The sequence below is a fragment of the Salvia hispanica genome, chromosome 5, assembly GCF_023119035.1.
Source record: "Salvia hispanica cultivar TCC Black 2014 chromosome 5, UniMelb_Shisp_WGS_1.0, whole genome shotgun sequence".
Classification (NCBI taxonomy): domain Eukaryota; kingdom Viridiplantae; phylum Streptophyta; class Magnoliopsida; order Lamiales; family Lamiaceae; genus Salvia; species Salvia hispanica.
In genome coordinates this window covers 24,299,964-24,323,867 of record NC_062969.1, presented here as the reverse complement: position 1 = coordinate 24,323,867, position 23,904 = coordinate 24,299,964, and the positions used below count along the sequence as shown (strand labels likewise).

Genomic DNA, 23,904 nt, shown 5'->3' with positions numbered 1-23,904 from the left:
CCGCATTATATAGGCTACTGGGAATATTTTTTATCTTTTAAAATCACGTTCTTTCAAATTCAATATTTAGACACCAATTATAAATTTCAATCTTATACAATTATCATAACACTTTTTGTGAGAGCATCCACATCCATGCATGCTCTTTGGCAAGAGCATGGATGTGGGCCCAGATCCACTTTTATTCATTTTTCACTCCTTGTTTTTCCGCAAGAGCACAACACTCACATCCATGTTCTTCCGCAAGAGCATGCTCAAGGGCCTCACCATTCTATTATTCAATTTAAATATTTCAATTACTAAAAAAATTTCTACAATATTAAAATGCATTAACAATATCCGAAATACTATTACAAATTACTAAAAAATTAAAAATTATATAATTAAAAAAATTTAAAAATTACATAATTAAAATTCTAAAAATTGAAGTTGAGAGAGTTGTTTGGTATAGTGTGATTTTTTGTGTTGAAGTGAAGGTATTTATAGATAAAAGTGTGAATTTTGGGATAAAAATAATTAAAAAATAAATAAAAGTGTGAAAAAATGGATCTATTTTATTGGGAAGTGGGAAAATATTTTTTTTATTAAATCTGATTTTTTTCAGATTTTTTCGAATTACAAAACAAAAAAAATGATAAATCAACGGTCAATCAGAGCATGTCACGTTGACTTCTCGTGCTCTTGCCGTCGGCACGACGATGCTCTTAGTTAAAAGCAGAACCGTGGCAAGAGCACAACGGCGCCGTCGACACAGCGCCTGCTCTTAGCCAAAAGCACCGATGCAGATGCTCTAATGTTGTTCATTAGCAATTATTCTCTCTTCTTAAAAAATGACGTTAACTGAATAATTACGAAAATCCTTTTCAAATTTACATTTTAGTTTTATCCATTCAATTTATATAAACATGGCTGATCAGTAATCTGTAATCAGTAATCAATCTATTAGATCCTATTTTCCCTAATTTTTTGTCGTCCTCAATCTCACTATTTTATAGAAAGATTAAAATTATTATTACTCCATATCGTAAGTAATAATTTATATTTATCACTTAAATTAAATTTGTAAAAATTTAAATATCCTAGTTATTGATTTATAAACCAAATAAACAATTATCAATTTAAAAATTTTTTTAATGTGAAAAATAATTATGAAATGTTATTAAGTTACTATAGTTTACTTAATGATAAAAAAGAAATAAAATTTGAAGAGTTCATTAATTAAAAAGCAATGGTAATAAAACTTATTTTCCTTTTTTTCTATAGTAAAAAAATAATTATTTGTTTTTAAAATAAGAAGAAAAGCAAAATACGTTATTTTTATTTGGAGAAACTGAAGTGAATAGCATAAGCACATTTCCTCCGGTATTCGCCCAACGATCACCACCACCGGAAGTCAAGACTCACACACCTCCGCCGCTGCCATGGATGACGAACTTCTGGAACTGCAGAGGCAATTCGAGTTCGCACAGCAGGCGAAATCGAGCATCCGTTTGTCCGAACGAAACGTCGTCGAATTGGTCCAGAAACTCCAGCAGCTCGAAATCATCGACTTCGAACTTCTCCACACCTCATCCGGCAAAGAATACATCACTCAGGTGATTAATTTAAGTTATCATTTATAATTAAATAGGTTTAGTCCTTGATTCTGCTCTATCCAAGGTGTGTTTTACTGATTTGATCTGCATGTCTGGGGTTTTGGCCTCAATAGGGGCAATTGAGGAGTGAAATTGTTTCTGAAATAAATAATAGAGGTCGAGTATCCTTGATTGATTTGGCGGATTCCATAGGCGTAGATTTGTACCATGTCGAAAAGCAATCGGAATACGTTGTGTCCAATGACTCTACGCTTATGTTGATTAATGGCGAGATAGTTTCCAGTTCTTATTGGGACACAGTTTCCGAGGAAATCAATGAAAGGCTCCAGGAATGCAGCCAAATTTCGTTGGCGGAGATTGCGGCACAGCTGCAAGTGGGATCAGAACTGATCGTCTCTGTTCTAGAAACTCGTATTGGGACATTGGTATTGTACTTGTATAAGCTTTTGGCTTAAAATTTTACCTGTTAGGGGAATTGCTGACTTGTTTAATTGGACTGTGCTTTGAATAGATCAAAGGTCGGCTTGAGGCTGGACAACTGTATACACCGGCATATGTTGCACGTTTGAATGCAATGGTGCGCGGAGCAGCAAGAGGGATTGCTGTTCCTATGAATATGTCGGCATGGTGGAGCTCATTGCAGGCTCTTTTGCAAGATATGGATGGGTTTAGTGGAGTGGCGGTTGAGAGTAGTTTTTTCCAGTCATTGTTTAATAGTTTGGTTAAAGGCGGAGAGATTCTTGGCTCACTTCGCGCTGGAGTTCACTGGACACCTTCTGTATGTGAGATGATTCTTTATTATAAATAATCATATTCTTTAACTTTGGTAATAAAATGTTGAATGTTGATCATGGTTTTGTTTGTTTGTTGATTATGTGCTATAAATATGACTTCGTTTACTGAAACTTCTGATGTGTTTATTGTTGTCTTTATTTAAACGTGTTGACTCAATTCCCCTGTACATAATTCGTCCAACATTTTTCAGTTATGGATTAATTTGTTTATATGCACTGGTTAAGTAGTTCCATTCTTGTAAATATTGCTTGTCATGTCTCCTATTTGACAGGTTTTCGCCACAGCTCAAAAAGAATGTGTGGATTCTTTCTTTTCGCAGGTCGAGAACTTCTCCTTTAGTTTTCTCTTTAAATCAGGTGCTTTAATCAAGAAAAGTAGTACTATAAGACTTGAACAATTAATTGGGTGTTGCACACCACTGTTCTTTGTGATGCAGAATTCCTTCATAAGCTATGAAACTCTTCGCAAACTTGGAATACCACAACCTATTCAGTTTTTGCAGGTATCTTAATCTATTTTGGTTTTTCTCTCTCTTCTCTGTTTTTTCGTGACTCAAATAAAATATCATATAATATGGGTACTCAATTTTAATCCTTTTGGTGAACTTTTTCTAATTTTTTTGTGAATAATCAATATAGTCCAGATATCCTGAAGGCAAGGCTCTTGATACTGTCTTTGTTCATAATTCGCTGATTGAAATGTTGGACGCATCTGTGGATGATGCTGTTGAATGTGGCAGCTGGTGAGTTCTATTTTTCCCCTTCAGTTACTACTGAATGTTGTGGTGGGCCCAGATTTATTACAGTGAAAAAATGTAGACGCATTTGCTTGCTAATCAAATAATAAGTCCATTGCTCTGGTCATGATTAAAACATTGTTTAAAACAGGGAGATCCTTGTTGGGAGCGAGCTTAAGCAAGCAAAATCTTGTTAATATTGTATGATACTCTGGCTAGATGAAATAGGCAGACCTGAACTAGTATGGCTGCTAGTTTTGTGTTTTTTTACGGATTAGGTTTCACTTAACTAGAAACAGTTGCATTGTGCAATTACTAGTAAGTCCAAGTTCTTTGCAAAGCTAAACCAACCTTGAGCAAGCTAAGCTCAAATGTAATAAGTTCACTCACTTCACTATAGAGAAATGTAGTGCAGGGGTTATAAATGGACATATGAACATGCTACTCGTGTCAATAAATGTTCTCCTTAACCAAATCCGCAGTTGAATTGGTGCTTCATGAAATGATTAGCGAGATGCTATGTATGGAACTACTGAACTACCATCTAAAATTCTTAAATTCCATCTTAACTTCATAGAGGCTCCCAATACTTAAGTAACACAATAATTTTCCTTTTATTTCCTTGTGCGTGCATTGTCTCATGTGCTCATTAATGAGGGTGGATGATCTTGGAGGAAACTGTAGGGATAGAAATGTTAACTCTCTAAAATAAAGTTGAAACTTAGATGTTCTATTCTTCCCATCATTGGTTAGTATAGGATTTCACCTAAAGTTAAGTTCTACTTATTCGACTTTAGTTTACTGTTGGTTTTGATTTTAACTGCTTTAGATGTACACCATGATTAGACTTGTGTGTGAAATAATGAATCAAGAACTTCCCCTTCTTCCTATCCACCTTCCATGTCATTGGAAATATGACTCCATACCAATGGATGATAGATGTGGATCAAAAACTTCAAATTTAAATAGTACTGTTCTTTAGATCATGGATAAAGTTGAAACTCTACCTCAACTGACGTTTTAGTAAATATAAAATTTATGCCTTTTCAGAATAGATATCCTTTTTGGCATTCCTCTAATCTTTGTCTTTGGATGCAAGACAATTAGCATATAGCACCTTGCATTCCATGTTCAAATGGCTCTATAGACTCTAGCAATAAGGTTTCTTAGACTTCCCCAGAATAATGGCTACATATCAAGTTAGAGCATCAAAAGAAGCCTCCATTATGAAACTAGTGCTTATGAAAGTTGGAAACTGGAGCTACTAGAAACACAATCCACGTCGATGCTACCTGCATCACAACCACATGTGACAAGAAACTCTATTTATTAAGTTGCAATTTCTTGCACCCCATATTGTAAGACTCGGCACTTTTGATACATAGATTGCAGCTATCCCTTTGTAAGAAGCTTGATTAGTTACGGATTTTGCACAATTTTATCTTCCTTTCATGGTATGGTTTAGGGTATAAACTGGTTATTATATACTATAAGAACCACAGATTTATTTTTGCAGCTATCTGAAGATTTTGTCAGGGTTCATTATCTATGCAGATGATCAGAACCCACAGCCCATAGAATATACTGTTCAAGAAAAAAAATGTGGTGATTTAAGTTTTTATTATTATTTTAAATAAATTGCTAATAAATTGAGAAATTGTGACAATTACCAATTTCTTCATGAAAACATGCCATGAGGTGTGGAAGGGATGAACCGTTCTAAATTTCTTTTCTGTACTACTCCCTCCTTCCCACAAAAGATGTCACACTTTCCTTTTTAGTTTGTCCCACAAAAGATGTCACATTTCCCTTTTTGGAAAATTTTTTCTCTCACATGAATATAAAAATTATATTTTATCTCTCCATTTAACACACAATACAAAACCTCCTAAAATCCCGTGCTGTCCCACAAGTGTGACATCTTTTGTGGGCCGGAGGGAGTATTTGAGTGCCTAATCAGAGTTATATTAATGAATATTCATAAATTATTACTTCAAGTGATTCATTAAAAAGGGATCATGTCCATGTGCTGGTACTTTTACGTTCAATATGTCATTTGATTATCCTTTTCTTTTTCTTTAGCTTCTCTAGTGCGTGTTCTTACCTCCCCATCCAGTTCGGACTATGCTAATTTCTGCTCCCTCTTCCCCACACCTTGCAGGATCGTTTCGCTTACAATTTTACCCACATCCTTTACCTCCCAAGATGCATCTAAGGTTCTTTCATTTTGTCCAACTGTTCAAAGAGCTCTGAAGGTGAGCTATTGCTACACATTAACTAGTATACTCTTGGTGATTGATTTTATTCTACTTCTCTGATGAACTTGTCTTCTCAATCAGTCTGGAAAAGCACATATTTTGGGGGAATCATATATTTTGAGTGATACTTTTGTGAAGGTAAGTATTTAAAATTCCTCAGAATATGTCTAATCAATAGTCAAAATTAAAGTTCTCAAAGAATTCTGTAGGTTCTTATGCAATTCTTACAATAGCTTTTCTGTTGGGTACCCATAGAATATTATTGCAACCAACTGAATGTTCTTGGGGCCTTGGGCACGGTTGCCTCAATCACTTATGTTTCCTGCTGATAAATAATTTTAAATCTTCCCAGAATTGGCATCTCAAGATGACCTCGATTACAACTATTGTAGTGCCCCTCATAATCTTTTGATGCAAAAAAATGAAGGCACTTATTTGCTTAGCCTCTTATTAGTGGGCTTATACACGTAATGTTATGCAATAGTATGTATTACATGCATTAAATAGAACATCAGATAACATTAGTATGATCTATCCTGTTTGTGAATCTTCGGGTTAGACTAGGTTATTGATATGGACTTGTTTACTCAAGAAATTGTTTATATTAGGTATTCATACTTAATACTACCACGAGTTTGCACCTTATAGGATCTGAGATGGAACTGAAAAGAAAAAAAATAATCTCTGCCTCTGGATCTTTATTCTTTGCTTTCACTTTATTCTTAAAAATCAGAAACATAAATAGACTTGGACAAATTCTTACAGTGTTTCGTGAAATGTCCCTTTACTATTCCTTTATGTACGCTTTAAAGTGATTATACATTTTTCAAAACTCCCATTCTCATATGAATACTGAATAATATGTTAGGTGATGCCATGAGGAATCAGGGAAGATCATACTGTAGCATCATTATTGTCACTCCAGTGATACCTATTAACTTCATACTTTTATCCCAATGATTGCAGCATTTGTTTGATAGTATTCAGAAAGAGATGGAGAACATTAGTCTTGCTGAACATACTGCTGTTGGGCCATCTGATGTTTCACATCTCATCAAAGATGCCAGGCAGGGAAATGATGACAGCAGCAACCTAACTGACCAAGATGAATATGGTAACCAAAATGGCATAGGTAAATCAGCTTCAGAAAAAGGTTCTAAAAAGAAAAAAGGAAAAGCAGCTGGGAATGTGAAAGCCGGGAGTGCTGAAAGTGGTACAGAGTTACACGAATCAACTAAGAAAAAGCAGAAAAAGGGAAAGGTTAACCCAGGTGCACAAGTTTCAGATCCAAAGTCAGGTGCCAAAAAAGATACTGAGAGGTTGGATCAACCAAGCTTTCTATCAGAAAAATCATTAATTCAGAAGATAATGTCAATGATCCCAGATTTGGAGGAACAAGGTGATTTCATCTTGGTCTATTCCAATTTGAATTATTTATTTTGTTTTAGGTTATCTAACATTTTATGTAGGTTTGGATGATCCTGAGACCGTTCTTGCACCTCTGGCCCACTATTTGAGACCTATGCTTCTAAAGTCATGGATGGAAAGAAGAAAGGCTGCTTTTACGGAGAATGCTCAGCAAATGAAACAGCTGCATGATGATTTACAGCGTATGCTTGATGAGGTAGTGACACTATACCTTTTATTTCTTTGGATCCATGACATATATGAACCTTGTATATTCTCTGCAGTGTCTGGATATAGGACGATAATGTTGTGTTTCCATGATAGCATCCAGAATTCATGCTTCCAGGATTTACCATTTGCTACCAAAATGTCTTGTTGATCTGATGAAATGTTCCTGAAGTTTGCATGATATATACAGTATCAATATGCTATTCTTCATTTGTGTTGATTTTCTATTGCTGAAAACTTATAATCTGATTGAAGGTACACTGTTTCTGGATTGTTTTTAAACAATAACATGTTTCATCCTTTGCTCCAGGCATTCTTAAATATCCAATTATATGAAAAAGCACTAGATTTGTTCGAAGATGACCCGCCAAATGCTGTAAGTTCTCTTCTCAATTTTAATGGTAATCAAATACTGCAGGGACACATAAAACAATATTTTCCCTCTGTCAGGTTCTCTTGCATAAACACTTGTTACGAACTGCAGCCACCCCAATTGTGGACACTCTCTTAGTTCATTTGGTAATGCATACTGTTTCCTGTTTTAATCTTTGGAGCATGAAACAGTTGTCACATGGGCTTTAATACTCGAGATGGGTATGCAGGACAAGTACGAGAAACTGAAGAGTGGACTTCAACTTGAGGGATCCCAAATTCCTGAACCTGTAGTAATGAGCTCTGCAGATAGAATTGCTCTGGTAAATCTCTTTGAGCAAACTAAGCTATAATTTTCAAACACCCAGCATCTAATTCTTTTGATTTTGTTCACAGGCGAAGGGTTTGCCTGGGTCTTTATCAGCCAAAGCCCTTGAGCTGGTTGAAACTTTAGAGGGGAAGGTTAGTAATTTATATGTGCCCCTAATAGATCACCCGCAGAGGCGGACCTACTAAGGGGTTTGGGGGTCCCATGGAACCCCTAACAATTTCACTATTTATACTACATATAGTCATAGTTTACCAAAATTTGCTCATCAGCTCAAGTGGCTAATCACTAGGCTTGGTAGTTTCCTTGTCTGAGTTCGATTCCCTTTGTCTTTTTGCTATTTTTTTTGTATTGTTTTTTTTATTTTTCTTACAGCTATTAGGCACAAAAAAGTTTATGTTTTGCGCTCCTCCTTCATGACTAACTTATTTAAAAAATTATTCATAATTAATAATAATAAATGCATAAATTTCTCTAGTTTCCATATCATTTAATTATTTTTATCTCATTACTCATCTTCTTCGCATCTTTATAATGTCGAAACTTTTGGCAACACCGATGTTTAAAAAATATCTTAGAATTGGACCCCCCAACGTCAAAATCCCGCGTCCGCCACTGATCACCCGTAAAGTAATGAGTTCTTTAACTAATGTATATGATTTTTATAACAACAGCTGGTGGAAGCATTCTTAAGTGCAGCAAGAGAATTAACAGAGGAAAGGTAAAGAAGATGATTATGCATTGTTGGTTTTCGTTTTTAAGTATGAGTAGCAATAGCATGATTCAAAAAATTATTTTCTTCCTATATTCTGCAGTGGTTTAGTATTCAAGAAACTTGATAAGAAGTTGGAGAGGACTCTTCTGCATTCCTACAAAAAGGTTTGACCACATGTCTATGATTTTTTTTGAGAGCTCTGCCTATAACTAATTTTTTCTCCAAAGTTCTAGGAGGGTGTGTGTCTGTGACTGAACACGCGTTCTGATGCTGAGTGTTCTTAGACTGAAAATCCAAGCATATAAGTGAATTATTCTGTGCTTTATCGTTGGATTTGTTTCTGAGATTAAGTTCTAGAGAAAATCGAGATATGTTGGTAAAATATCCGCGTGTATTTCATAAGGACTAGATGAGCACCATTATGGGATTCTTGTGAATAGTTGGACAATTGGTTGCTGTATATTTCTTTCTGTTCTGTTCTATTTAAAAACGACCCTATTTTTGTGAGATTCTCAGGATTTAACGTCTCAAGTTTCTGCTGAATCTGATCCTGTCGCTCTTCTGGCGAAAGTTGTTTCTTTACTATATGTTCAGGTCAGTTTTATTTTTCACTTGAGTACAGGTGGATAAGTGGACTAGCTTTGACATCACTATTCTCTGCATCCTGAAATTTGAATCGTCACTAATGCAATGCAGATACATGGAAAAGCTCTTCAAGCTCCTGGCAGAGCAATTTCAGTCGCTGTGGCTCGATTGAAGGTGAGAGATCATTTCAATTCCATAATATCATAATCTTTCAATTAGTTAAACAAATGATGGATTTTGCATGTCAGATTTGGAGGTAGCAGTATGCAGTATATAAGGAATTAGTCATATGATTATTTAGAGATTGAAAAAAACATCAAACACAAAGCATCCATCACACTAATAGTTTAAATATCCTCATGTGTTCCACCATCATATCTAACAGCAGTGAAGGCTATATTACTCAAACTTGATTTACTCTACGGAATACTTTTCATGGCATGATTTGTAAAATGGAGATCTCATGCCTTACTGTATTGCTTCAATCTTTATAGGATAAACTGGATGATTTAGCATTCAAGACCTTACAAGATTATCAAAAGGCAGCGGTGACCCTTCTATCTCTGATGTCCTCAGCAACTGGCAACGTGAGTTCAGTCCTTCTGTAATTGTTTCCTCTTTTTTCATACACTTGCATACAGGGCCAATATTAGACATTGGCGATGCCTCAGTTTGGTTCATTCATATATTGAGTGGTACATCTTCACTCTTCAGGAAGAAGACTGTACGTCAGACAGAATATTGAGCCAGAGGGAGCTCCTTGAGGGTTTGATGCCTGCGTTGAAGAGCTTAGTTACGAAATCCTGACTGGCGTAGGTTCAGTTTTCTTACATAAATCTTACAGGAAAAATGCTGGTTTCCCCTGTTGGTTCTTTGTAGTATTTCAGAGATATTACTTGAAGTGGAAAGTATAATAGTTTTTCACTGAAGAGTAGTTTGGGTATATCACAAACTTGCTCGCTTATTTTACATGAAAAAATGTTGTCATTTTACATTTTATTGTAAATGCGATAAGTGAGAAAATTTCGATTAACGTTAAGAAATTAATTTATTTCATAAAATTAGTTATAGTGTTAACTTATATGTTTGTCAGATGGTTATATGAGGCAAAGCTAATTTTGTAGGACTCGTTTGTTTTACTTGGGATAACATTTTGGCCGAATACCATATGATTGACACTTTATAATTCTTGTAACGCTCACAATATCTTTCCTTGTTTGTTTTACTTGGTTTAACCCAGGCTGTCATTGCCACAAAAAACGAATTTCCTTGTTGCTGGCTATTTCAGTCACTCATAAATCTTAATGTCCCTAGTGAAGAATGTATAGACTACAGTATTTTGCTTCCAATTGAACATAATCAAACTTCAATGCACAAGTCAGTAATCCCTTTTGCTCTCTTCAATTTCATACTCTATTCACAAGGTAATAACTTTTCCCTATTCTTATAAGATTCTTGCAACCAAAACGAGTGATGATCAAACAATCCAACTCCGATTTTCAGGTCAACCAGATTCATGGATAGGGATAGATTGTGGCTCCAACAAAAGCACTGCTACTTTCGACCTCATCTGGGACACCGATGAGGCCTACATCAAGTTGGGGACGAATCATCTCGTCCCCGACAGCACCCTCATCAGCTTAGTCATTTTCCAAACCCTCCGCGTCTTCACTGACCAGAACAAGAACTGCTACACATTGCCAAAAACCAGCAGCTACGGATACTTCATCAGAGCAGCGTTTCTGTACGCAAACTACGATGGACAGTCCAGGCCTCCCACTTTCGATCTCGAGATTGATGGGAATAAATGGACGACTGTTGTCACTACACCCACAGACTACACTTTCTATGAGATTCTGTATTGGTCTCAAAAGCGTAACATCAGCGTGTGCTTAGCAACAACAAACAAAGACGAGATCCCCTTCATTTCCTCACTCGAAGCATGGCCTATTTATTATACTATGTACACAGGACTGAGCCGGGACATGGCCTGGCTCACCACGTATCGCTACGACTATGGCTCTAGCAACGGTGTTTTGGGGTGAGTGAGATGCCTAACTTGAGTCATGCAAATGATATGATATACATAGTTTTGATGTTGCATATCTCAGGTACGCAGAGGGAGACGAGTTCAACAGGATATGGGAGCCGATTGCTGTAGCAGGTGCCGTCAACACAAGTGGCGGTAGTGTGTCCTCTTGCGATGAAAATGCTCCAGAAACTGCCGTTGAAGATGCCATAGAATCTCAAGACAATGCAACCTCACTCTTCCTATCATTCGGGCCAATGAAGACTGCCACTCCTATCTTCATCGAGGCCTATTTCACACAAATGGGGGCGGGACCCTTAGACACCAGATCCTTCGAAATGTACGTATCTGAAAATGACATGGGCACCATCACCACAACCTACTATACCTGTTCTACAAAATCATTGTTTATACAGATGGCAAGCAACAACATCACTATTGAGCTGCACCCCACGCCAGAGTCCACGCTCCCGCCCATCATCAGTGCCATTGAGATATATACCGCCACTGATCCCCTTATTACAAACGGAACTAACCAAAGTGACTGTAAGAGAAACAACCTAGGTACTCATAACATCCCTTGACATGAATCATTTTTCATGGTTTTTGTTCACATTTTGGAGCAGTGAATGGGCTGATGAGCTTCACCAACGCATACTCTCGACTCAACGGATGGAGCGGGGAGCCGTGTCTCCCCACCGACACCGTCTGGCAATGGTTGGGCTGCTCCGCCACTGTTCCACCCAGAGTCACTTCTTTGTATGTTCTCTGCCAAATTTATAAGTGGATATGACAAATACTATAAAACTTCCCAAACTGGGTGAATGTTGTGGCAATTAACACATTTGTCTACATTTTGTGTTGCAGATATCTTTCAGGATACCAACTCAATGGCGGTCTTACTAATTTCCAACAAATGCAAGCTCTTGTTGACATGTAATTCTTGACAACATTTATTCGTATTATTGTATGTGATTCTTTCTTCACTATATAAGTGGTTTGCTGCAGAGATTTGAGCAATAACAGTCTTAGTGGGAAAATCCCAGATTTCCTTGGACAACTACCAAATTTGAGGAAACTGTAAGTTAATTTGCACCCAAAATGGGCACTATATCGGCCTTTATTGCATTCATATTTCATACGTGCTTGTCTACAGTAACCTGTCACACAACGATTTCTCCGGGGAGGTCCCAACCACAATCCGCCACAACAAAAGGCTTACATACGAGTATGTACACCGTCTTTGTCATTATAACTCGATTTCTTACCTACTCATCCTTAACAATAATGTCACAAACAGTGTATCTGGAAACCCGAATCTTGACCTTAAAGATGGTGGTAGCTCGAAAACAGCCTTGATCGTAGGCCTAGCTGTGGGCATACCACTGCTTGTTATAGCAGTGTTGCTTATCGTATTCTGGCTAAGACGAGTAAGAAAAACAGAAAATGGGAGCACAAATCCACAAGAACATACTCCGCCCACTGCACCTCCAGCAGATGATCAACAAGACTACATTGATTTAAAAAAAGATGAAACAATGGCTCCAGATATGAACTTGGATGAACTTGAGGTAGTGATTGATAAGTATGAAAATGGTGGAGATCATGCTCATGCTCTGCTACCGTCTGATGATGATGACGATTGTGTTGCCGTCCCTGGAGATGCAAGTAACGATGAATCCATGGTCCCAGATTTGGATTTGGATGAGCTTCATGAGATCATTCAGCAAAAAAAGGAAGAGGCTGGTGCGCAGGGGAGATAGTTCAAACACAGATTGTTGATGTAAACCCAAACTTTTATCATTCGCACAAGAAACTTGTTCGCAGTATATCTATAAAAACATGCATACAAGTGCTTTGCAGTTGATTCTATACGAAAATGAATACGACGACTCACTTATGGTGGGACTGATGGAGTATAATTTTTCACATAGTTTAGTTTTTCGATTACTTATATGCCAGCATACATCCTTTAAATAGTATAGAACTATGAGTTTGGAAAGAAAATGTATAGCAATTGATCTAAGTTATTGATGCTTAATTTAATGGAAAAGATAGATGGAAATTACAACAAGCAAGCAATAAGATATCATTGCTGCAATGATTGCTTACAATGGGTCAGATAAGAGAATAATTTAAAGCAAGCTTGCTTCTATCCTAAAGAACAGGAGGAACATGAAAATATACAACAAGCATGTTTGTCAATGTTGAGGCAGAGCTGGTCTCTTTTCCAACATGTCATAATGAAGAACAAAATTATCCTGCACCAATTTTACAGCTCAATCAGTACATCATCAATCAAATTTATTAAAATAACAGGCATGATTCAGCAAGCAGCTAGATAGCAGATTGAAAATGTAGAAATGGCAACAGACCTTTCGAATTGTCTCCCATGTGTTTGGATCAAAACAGATATAAGAACCTCTCTCGTAAGCACTTGTCTTCACAAGAGGCTCCATGTTGCTAACTCTTGTAAACCAATAGTGTATCTCCCGATGATAGAACCAGGCTCTATTATATCTGAAATATTACATGTAAAATGGTTTAATCAACTATGCAACTAACCAGAATTAGATTCAACCATGAGAGTAGCAGCACTCGTAATGAGCAGGCATCACAAAGACACAGTATCACAAAAGGTGAAGATAACATACAACTCATTTGCCGCATACAATTGAGCTTCATCCTTTGGCATACTGCATAAAAACGATATCAAGTATGTTACATTAAAAGTAATATATTGGACGTAATAGTTGTTGTATAACACAAGGCTTACCTATAAAAAATGTAGAACAGCGTGTCTAATTGGAACTTTGAGAAGTATGCTTGCTGCAGCCAATGGCAACATGTTTTAGCAAAAAAAAGAGTTAAAATGAAAGCAGGTTATAAATAGGTTAGTGAAAGCTCACACTTAAAGGTGGTGGTTGTTTGGCATAATAACATTGTGGCACAGCATATTCAGTATCACCCTTTGCAGGCTCGTCTGACCATGGGGAACCAAACGTTTTATGAAGATTTTCCGTAGAATTCAAGTTCAATCCAAGTGTAGTTAGGTCAATTCCAAGTGCAAGAGATGACAAATCAGGATCACTCATTCTTATCACACTTAATAAACCACGCAAGCCAAATGGATCCGAAGCTGTCTGGGCAGCCTGCATAGGCTTTGCTCCTTGATCCCTAAAAGGATGACCAACAGCAGACATTGGTTGAAGGCGGAATTGGGATTGATTGGGATGCTGCTGATATTGTTGTAGGTGTTCATACGACCCCATACCAGATACTGAACTTGGACTATTCAGAGGCCGCAATCCAATTCCCGGGGGTCCACTGCTCTGGATCATTTAAAAAGAAAAACAAAACATACAATAATTAGACGAATAAAATAATGTAAAACGACTGCAGGAATCTATTGATCATTATATGAACAATAACGATGTGACTCTATCAATAAGCTCACATAGCAATACTTCACAATCTGCTGGTTCTAAATTGGTTTCTCAATCTAGTACGTGACTCTTATATCTAATCCACATCTGTAACAAGTGTAGTGGCATGGACACAAAATTTTTAGCTTGTGCTGAAAAATTCTATTCAGGTACTAGCTACTAACCAACCACAACAAGCTGGATGAAAGTGATGTTTTTGTTGTCTCTTATACGCTTAGGTTACCATTTTAGCTTTTATTCTCCACTTTATATTCCACCTTGCAAGAATGCAAAAAAGTTGAAAAACAATTGAAATGTGTCGCAGAAAACCTGTGAATGATAGTTCGAATGTGATGGTGGAAACAACTCCGAACTATGTACATGGAGCAGATCTTGATTATTTACATTAGAAAAGGGCCCACCACTACCACTTGCTGATTGAGTATGTTGCTGCTGCTGTTGTGGCCGATGGGGTGAATAAGTTGCACCCAAGTTGAAACCAGAAGAGCGTCCCATCTGCATTACAAATAAAAGAGACATGAGTTAAAACTGATGTTCCAGGGAGAAATAGATGATGCGCTTGGATGGCGAGATGGCGAATCCCCCTTACAGAAAAATTTTGGGGCTGCATCATGGAAACAGAGGTATCATGAATTTGTTCTTTCTGATGCATGTCCATTGAGTAATCTATGTTGCCACCTGCAAGGATTATCATACTGTAGCGTAAGGGGAAATTCCTAACAGAAAAAAAAACAAAAACAAAAAAAGCCTAGGTTATTTCAGCAGACACGCTAGGTTCTATCTTTAAGAACAATAGATAAGATTAATCTTGACATAGATTAAAAAAGTTACTATTATCACTTTAAAAGAATGACTAAATCAGCATCTTTCAAAACTAACCATGTCACGTCATATGAACAAGCATGACGCCATATGATAAACTCAGCAGATGAACTAAACATGACCTAGATGAATAAGTTGCCAAAAAGAAAACTAATGACTATTAAGTTGGAAAAACCTAACAGCAGGCATGCCTGTAGCATTGCCGTCAAAATTAAAACATAAAAAAGGTATCTCCTCCAATAGATTAACTCCAAAAGTACCTGTAACATGAGTGTTAACAGAATTCATAAATTCTAAATATGGACACAATCTCTTCACCCTTAATCTCAAGGATACTAAAAAATTCATGAGCAGTGAGCAGTAATAACCATAATTGACAAAGCAACACAACATATGATTGGCTGATGTTATAAAAGGCCCCCTTATTAATTAAAACTGCCAGAGTAAGAATAACCTGAGGTAGAAAGTTGTAGCACAAAGATCTTAATGAGAAACACAACATGAACAAGGGGAATAATCACAAATACAACATAACTTTGACTATAAATGCATAGGCAGAATAAATACCCTTAAATCCAGGTAAGGCTGGAAAATCTTCATTTTGGATACTGAACTCCTGATTTTGTTGAACAATAGGACTAAGGCCTTGCTTTCGTAAAGAACCTGCAATGTTTCGAGATATTACACAACTATCAGCACGAATGAATGTACTTACAGCAGTTTTAGAGAAAAATAATCTGACTGGTGATTACCTATTTGCCCTTGGCCTCCAGATGAACTGGGACGACTATTCAGCTGAGGGAAATCATTAATATCAAAAGGAGCACCATCATTGGAATTCATGTCACCAAACATGCTCATACCCGTAAGATTATTTACGGACTGAACATGGTTTTGAGATAGAGGACCACCAGCAGAAGGATAGGAATTGCCAAACATTGACAGTACCTGTGGAGAAGCTGAAAAACAGAAAAGCAAACACAATGTACTAACATATATGAATCATCTCTGTCTCAAAAATATAATTATATAACACATTGACAATAACTCTAGAATCAGTATGAAAATAGCAGCTCAGAGAATAATTGTGGATCAGAAAGGACATGGGTACAATCACGATCTGATACTACCTAAATAATTTTCAAGTTTCAAATTAGATACTTTATCCATTCAATTATTGCAATAAATGGTGTTTTCAGGATCCTCATATTTTAATTCACACTCTTTAAGTCTTAAACACACACCACAGTCCACATGCATAAGTTTAACTGACCAACTAACAAGATTGCAAGACTTCTATCCTCATCTATGTGAAACTGGGCCATAACGTACATGAATTTAGTGTTATATCTATTTAAAAATCAGGCAAACACCACAGGAAAGCATCTGAAAGCTAAAGTACAAATACTGTAAATGACCTGATGTATATTTGCATAGCAAGCTGAAGTTAAATTTCAACACAAAACATTGGTATGCAGTGACTCTGGTAGAGAAATATTATAGGATGGAATATTACCTTGTTGAAGTACACCACTCATCAGCCTATTTTGTCCTTGCACGTTTAGATTTCCGGAACCGCTGTTGGCTGATAAATTCAATCGAGAAGTAAGCCCAGGCATAGATAGCCCTCCACCTGAGCTAATATTCCGGCCAATATTGCCCCCACCAACTATACTACCCATTGAACTTGCCATTCGTTGCCCTGCATTTCCTAGGACCGGAGATATACCAAGACCGGAAACAGATGTCCGATTGCTAATTGCAGCAGATGTTGGTAGGATCCCTGGGATAGAACCACCAACTCCATTAGTGCTGCTACTATATCCTTGGTTTCCTATGACACTCATACCACCCCTACTTGCCATCCCTGAATGAACATGCGTATTGCTGTGAGATATCTGCAAACACAAGAAATAAGCAGCAAGCAGTTCAGCAGACACAGATCACCAATGCATACACATTATAGAAGGTTCAACACACCAAAGCAATTCAGAGCATCCTACTTATAAGATTTCAAAATGTAAAGCAAGATATCCACATAATGCAAATTACACCAGAAAATATCACCTGAGAAAGGGCAACTGGAAGGTTGTTGGAAGAAAAACGGCCAGTAGAAAGGTTGCCAGAAGCTTGTTGCAACCCACTTGAAGCAATGTTATTCATAGTTGTACTTCTTGATCCAAGCGCACCCGGCATGTTTGGAACATTGAAGTTTCCATGAAGATTATGCAGTCCCTGGATATTTCCTGCAAAACAGTGCTAGTTATTATCACAGATATTTTAAACAAGAATCAACTTAGACCATTCCACCAGACAACCTACCAGCATGATGATAAACAGGAGAACCAGCACCGGACTGTACAGAAAATGATGATGTGTATGAACGCCCTGTGCTGTCAGGAAGACTTGAAGTAGAACCGTTCAGTGATGACTGCAGCGAGTGTGTGAATGAATTAATAAACACCATTACGGATTTTGTGTACAGATCAAGCCTATTTATCTCTATCAAGTCATTCATGATCCAAAATTGAAGACGAGAAAACACAAATGTAATCATGACACCAAGGTATGAATCTGATGAATAATAAATAATAACATTCTCTGATAAAAGGGAAGTGTTAAAAGGTTGTCTTTAGTTGTTTTTTGCAAAAGCATAACAAGATAAGAAAAACACCTTAATGCAATAAATTACAAAGTGTAAGAGTGTTGGATGTATTCAGTATCTCCTAAGAGACTAAAAGTGTAATCCCTACATATAATGAGCATTCATCTCAGTGACTCCTGACCCTGATTATATCTCAAGGATTTACGTACCATCTAACAAAGTCAAGCTTCATATAGGAACATACTTATCGATACTCTCCACAGCATAAGAAAATAGGTGTTCCATTATTTAATGCTATGTGGTATCAATGCAATGCAGTCAATAAAATTTGCAGAGGATGAGCTAGTACATTGAGCAACCCTGACATTATTAAAATGTCAAAAGGTCATGAAGGGATCTTTTCCTCAACCAGTGTATTTCCTTTTTCCTTCTAAGTCAGAAGGCTCTTCAAACGCCTTCAGAGCTTCCCTTGTGATCCAATAAAATCTGAAAAGTATAAAGCATAAAGAAGCCAATTACAAATATGCTGCAAAAGAAGACGATAAAAAGCTAGATACAATAACATAGACTAGATGACCAAAGAATGAAATTCAACTAAATGATAAGTAGATGAAAGGGGGGATCATAAGCAGGTAAATGCATCAACTCCAAAAACCAGGTCCTCTAACTACACTCCACAAGATCGTCAATTGCAGCTGTAATGAGTTAAATATATCTTTGGAGGCGTACACAATCTCAAAACCAAAAGACGTCCCATGATATGACGCATAACCAAACGAGATTATTTCACTAGCATGTCCACATAACCAGAGGAGCAAGAGTGAGAGTAAGGAACTATGTCACCAAAAAAAACTAAACCTGTAGGATTCAATTTCAGAAAGGGGGAAAAGGGCCAATTGCAAAAAGAGCATCTTGCGCAGATAAGAACTCAATCTCAAAGGGCATTTAAGCGCCCAATAAACACTAAAATTGCACGAACCAGAAGGAATTGAAGATAGCACGCAAGAAGGATAAATAACCCCTTAAACTCGACTCCCCAAGCAAAAAAAGAAAAATTGAATCGGCTCCCAGTCCACGAGAGTCCCCATAGAACATACAAACAAGTAAAAACACAAATAGATGCTCCATAGATGCATAAACAAAGAGAAAAGGGAGAAAAAATGTTGACCTAGAGCAGGAGATAGATGCGCGGGAGGGAGTGAAGAGATAGAAACGGAGAGACGATAGAGAAAGGGATATGAGAGAGTGGGGAAAAGAGAACAAAAGCCCTATCAAATTATTCACACTATAAATTAGCGCACAACTTATGCTCTCCTCCAAATTTCGAATGTCATTATTAATTTATTTGCTACATTACTAATAATACTAACTATACCAATTAAATACATTAAATTACAACTGCCATTCATATGGAGTAATTTTCTTTCATTAATTATAAACGATTATTAGTGGCTAAAGACGCACTCCTCTCAATGTAATCCAGTCTTGTCTGAAAGTTTCAATTATTCGTCTTCAATATTACTAGAAAATAAGTTGGCAATTAATTAAACTAGTATCGTAACTTGTGCGATGCACAGATTAATATATTTTAAAATATTAATATTAGATCGTAAATTAATTAATAGATTTAAAAATAATATTATTATATCAAAATTGTTAACAAAATAACTGAATTATACAATTAAACATATATACAATAAATTTAGAATAGTTAATAATAAATTATAAAAATTTGGAGACCTCTAATTAACAATACATGAATGGGAGACATTTGAAACATCGTCTGATTAAGCTCTAAGAAAAAAAAAAGGAATCAAATGGAAATAAGAGACAAATTTTCAGGGACGGAGTGAGTATCATATTGAGGTCAAAACTCACCTTTTATATAGATGTATAGATATATAGATTAATTCATAATGCCATTAATTATATAATACCACAAAACTCACCTTTTATATATGTATAGATAGATAGATTAATATATAATGCCATTAATTATATAATACCATTAATTTATAGTGCCACAGATTATATAACTGCCAAATATTCAACAAATATTCAAAAGGTCCATAACTAATGAATTTTAATGTCTTGTCCAAAATTTATAAATATTTAAAATAATAGCCAAAACTCGCCTTTTATATATTTATAGATTTAGAAGTTTCAATAATTAAGATATCACCTTTTATAAATGCAAAACAGAAATAACAAATGGTTAAACTAGGGTTAATATATACTTATTAAATTGATAACTAAGATTTAATTTGTCTCAAAATAAATACAGTCTTAAATTTATACTCTATTTGTTTTTTAAAATTAAAAAAAAAAATTCAATGGACGCGAGTTTTAATGCGTGAGCAAAGTTATAGAGATTACGAAAAAAAATGATTGGAGTATAAAATGGGTCCAACTTTATTTATTATAAAGAAAGAGTTTTGTAAAATATAAATTGTACTAGTATAATTTTTTTTAAATAATAAAAAAAATATAAATTGTACCACTTCCAGCCCGTTTTAGTTTTATTTTCTTTCTGTTCTTTCCGAGGATTCATACATAATTGAATCATATTCATTTTTTTAGTTTTCCTATTATAATTGGATCAGTTATTTTTTAGCAAAAATAATATTTCTTACTCGCGCTAGGTTGAATTTCTTCACTTTGACATTCAGAGCACCGGGCAGAAATCACATTGCGTTAGCATCCTCAGGGACCTTCGCAATGCTTTGTTTTAATTAAACAGCCCTCAACCTATTCTCAAACTTTAAATAGGTAGGACGGCGCCGCTGCTTCGTTGAGCCGACCCGGCCAGTTAAGACCAGGAGTGCATCTTCGGCAGAAGGGACGAGCCGACCGGTGCACACCGTGAGGCGGACCGGCCGACCCAACCCAAAGTCGCGGTACTTGTTCGCTATCGGTCTCTCGCCCGTATTTAGCCTTGAACGGAATTTACCGCCCGATTGGGGCTGCATTCCCAAACAACCCGACTTACCCGAGTGATCGAGCATAACGTTGCGGGTCGTCAACCCGAATGCGGTGCGGCCGTTGGTGCGGATCTTGGTGGTAGTAGCAAATATTCAAATGAGAACTTTGAAGGCCGAAGAGGGGAAAGGTTCCATGTGAACTCGAGCAGTTCGCCGGCAGCTGACGGGTTCAGAACTGGGACCCCCGTGCCCAGTCCTCAGGGCCAATCCCCGCCTCGTTCGGCCGCTCCACCTGGGGAGTGGGCTCATGATAGATTGGTAATTGAGGGCTCAAAACATGGCTTTAAAGGCTCTTATTTGGATTCTAATTAAACATCTAATCTAAGGCCCGGACCATGAACACAATCCTTTACAGCTTCGCGTGCGTACCGTTATCGCTCACTTCGCTCGCTCACTACAGTACTAAAGTACCTTCTCTTCTCGTTGCTGCTCTCCTTCCAGCTGCCCGGGAGTTCGGCATACTAACGTTGCCTCTTCGTTTCGAACGAATACATCCCTTCGGTCCTCTTCTTTCTCAGTCGCCCTCCGAATACCTTCGTTTCCCTCGGTGTCCGTCGGCTGGTGTTGTATGACAACACTTGTCCCCTTTCGTGCTGCTGTCAGGAGAGCATCCCCGACACGATCCGGTACTTTAGTACCTCCGTTCGCTCACTCGTTCGCTTGCTCGCTTCATCCGTTCACCCTCCCCGACTGGGGATGGCTCACTGGTGCGGCTTGAGAAAAACAACATGTAACTCTCTTACTTAAGAAAATCCTTGTGCGCGTGAGCAGTTGTTGGATGGATTTCCCAGCTGTTGTAGAGCTACTCCTAGTGCGAATCAACAAACAAGGAAGAGAAGAGCAACAAGAGAACTCATAACTTAGAGCTACACTACATAGGAACTCGTAGCTACATAGCTCATAGCTTCCAAGAAGTTCCACAATAAGAGCCTTGTTTAGTTTGAGCACGAATATTAGAAAATGCAAAAAAAAAGTTGGTTGAATAAGTTAGTGGGATCTGGATCTTACTTTTATATATATATATATATATATATATATATATATATAGTTTAAATATAAAATATAAGTGGAATAAGTTGGTTGAATGTAGGGTTGCTTACAATTTATGGTAAAAGTGAAATAAAACTCTTATTGTGGGACAGACAAATTTGACAGAATAAGTCTCTTATTATGGGACAGAGGGAGTACATCTCTATCTTAGTTTATTTTCATCTTTATCTTTCTACTTATTTTATTTCCTACTTTATTTTCTCTCCATTTACCACAATTATCTTAAATCTCGTGCCCAAAGAAATATCTCTATTAAAGAGGGGCGATTGAAGTGGAGTACTACTTTTCTACATCGATATTCCTAATGGTGGTGTTCGTTTTGATAGATAAAATAGTACCAAGCTATAATATAGGATTAAGTTGTTAGATTATTTTAGTTTGAGGGGGTTGGTCATGAGTAATTATCGCATGATTAGCAATCTAGGATTGAGTTGGAGGATAGAATCTTTCTTTAGCCAAACACAGTACATATTTAATTCCGATATACAATCTTGCAAACCGAGCCGCCTTTATAAATACATGTTGCATTAAAGTTTTTCCACGTTGTTATGAAATCATCAAATTATATTCTAAGAGAAACTCGCAAAAATTAGCAACAATTAACTATTTTGAGATTCATTTGCGTACATCTTCCAAATTTTCAAATTATACACCTAATTGCAAAGTTATTGTAGGGATCGGATCACTCGGGATTCGCTAATTACCGGGACCTCTTTTATTGTAATTAGTCTGAGATAGCTAATCTCAGGGTTACAAGCCAAGATACAAAGTGTATTACCGAACTATACAATCTACAAGTGCTACAAGATACAAAAAGAATCCTAGCACTAATCAGAATCCATGACCGGTTCTGATTCCATATATGGCTAAATTCTCTCCAATCTTGACCTGCACACTCAAGTAGAACAGTTAGTAACACAAGAGATCAGATCCTAAAGGATCTGTAACAAGAAATGACAAACAAGATAGAAACCGCGTGACTATGGCTCAGGTTGCACCAGCAACTTCACACAGGCCAAGAACCTCCTCTATCTTCACCAAAGATCACAAGGGAGCACAGTGAGATAAACCAGACCCCAAAAACCCTAGGAGTCTACCGATTGCTACTTCGCACCGGCCGCCTCTCACACAAGTGTCACACACAACTCAGAACAGTCACCAATCGAACCAGAGATCACAGGTCTTCTCAAAACACAAGGAACCGCCCGAGTTTCTTCACCCAACCGCCAGATTTGAACTCTACCGTTCAATCAATGGCTAACCGATCTATCAACACAGAAGTTGAAGGATCTACACTCTTCACTCACAGATGCAGAGAGAAGAAGTCACCAGAGAAGAAGATCGGCGAAGAACAAAGATGAGAGAGGGAGAGAATTCTGGAGAGCTTGATGAGAGAGAGAGAGAGTTGAAATCAGAATGAATGTGAGAAGTCTCAAGAGGCTTCTCACATAACAAGCACACCTACCAGATCAACGGCCCAGGAGCAGGATCCTCGTGGAGTTGCCACGCGACAACAATCGGTTCTCCCAGGTAGGTAACGGGCCCTAATAACAATTGGGCCATTGCACAAGTTCTGGGCCTAGAATTAAATTAGCCCAAAGCATTTAATTCACCAAGCCCAAACATTCCATTGGGGTCCATTTATCTCACATACTCCACCTTGGACCACATTGGGTAAATGGAGAAGAGTCTTGGTCCACATGTATTTTCATCACAGCCTACAAGGTAGATCCAAGACACCAAAGAATAAGGTTCATTAGTCAAGGAAATACCAGGTTGCCTCAAAGGCACCAAAGGACCAAGGTCCATTAGCCAAAGAGGTCTTTTGACCCACGGACACTTAGAGAATTAGATTCTCAAGTCTGGGTCATATCATCCGAGGGACATGCAATGTTAACCACAATCAAAGTGCAATTTTTTGATGCAAGAAAGCAATTTTTCAACAGATAGAC

At 37.2% G+C, this 23,904-nt stretch overlaps 3 protein-coding genes and 1 non-coding gene across 5 annotated transcripts; 3 read left to right on the top strand and 1 right to left on the bottom strand.

Annotated features, from left to right (window-relative positions):
• Positions 1-1,336: 1,336 nt before the first annotated feature.
• LOC125190310 (E3 UFM1-protein ligase 1 homolog) lies at positions 1,337-9,948 on the top strand. Its single transcript, XM_048087582.1, has 20 exons — positions 1,337-1,595; positions 1,709-2,020; positions 2,107-2,373; positions 2,662-2,709; positions 2,827-2,892; positions 3,029-3,132; positions 5,288-5,381; positions 5,466-5,522; positions 6,351-6,783; positions 6,854-7,008; positions 7,330-7,395; positions 7,470-7,538; positions 7,622-7,714; positions 7,788-7,853; positions 8,394-8,440; positions 8,535-8,598; positions 8,951-9,028; positions 9,131-9,193; positions 9,514-9,606; positions 9,734-9,948. The coding sequence occupies exons 1-20, from the start codon at positions 1,422-1,424 to the stop codon at positions 9,824-9,826; spliced, it is 2,442 nt and encodes an 813-aa protein (XP_047943539.1). The 5' UTR covers positions 1,337-1,421; the 3' UTR covers positions 9,827-9,948.
• Positions 9,949-10,154: 206 nt separating this feature from the next.
• Positions 10,155-12,977, top strand: LOC125190312 (probable LRR receptor-like serine/threonine-protein kinase At1g05700). The gene is made up of 8 exons (XM_048087585.1): positions 10,155-10,443; positions 10,523-11,060; positions 11,131-11,594; positions 11,675-11,807; positions 11,916-11,984; positions 12,057-12,128; positions 12,205-12,276; positions 12,349-12,977. Exons 1-8 carry the CDS (start codon positions 10,389-10,391, stop codon positions 12,809-12,811), a joined length of 1,866 nt encoding a protein of 621 aa, XP_047943542.1. The 5' UTR covers positions 10,155-10,388; the 3' UTR covers positions 12,812-12,977.
• Positions 12,978-13,113: 136 nt separating this feature from the next.
• Positions 13,114-19,217, bottom strand: LOC125190311 (probable NOT transcription complex subunit VIP2). 2 transcript variants are annotated; one of them, XM_048087584.1, is made up of 15 exons: positions 19,090-19,217; positions 18,271-18,407; positions 17,639-17,747; positions 17,384-17,562; positions 16,833-17,214; positions 16,265-16,275; positions 16,069-16,111; positions 15,884-15,979; positions 15,084-15,172; positions 14,804-14,989; positions 13,958-14,380; positions 13,825-13,877; positions 13,703-13,744; positions 13,424-13,568; positions 13,114-13,309 (listed from the first exon to the last, which is right to left on the bottom strand). In XM_048087584.1, exons 2-15 carry the CDS (start codon positions 18,286-18,288, stop codon positions 13,250-13,252), a joined length of 1,836 nt encoding a protein of 611 aa, XP_047943541.1. In that variant the 5' UTR covers positions 18,289-18,407; positions 19,090-19,217; the 3' UTR covers positions 13,114-13,249. The 2 variants fall into 2 exon arrangements, with proteins under 2 accessions (XP_047943541.1, XP_047943540.1); XM_048087583.1 differs by having other exon boundaries at positions 16,069-16,275.
• Positions 17,639-17,719, top strand: LOC125191454. The gene has a single exon (XR_007171137.1). It is a non-coding gene; the product is annotated as a small nucleolar RNA snoR35 (small nucleolar RNA).
• Positions 19,218-23,904: the final 4,687 nt, after the last annotated feature.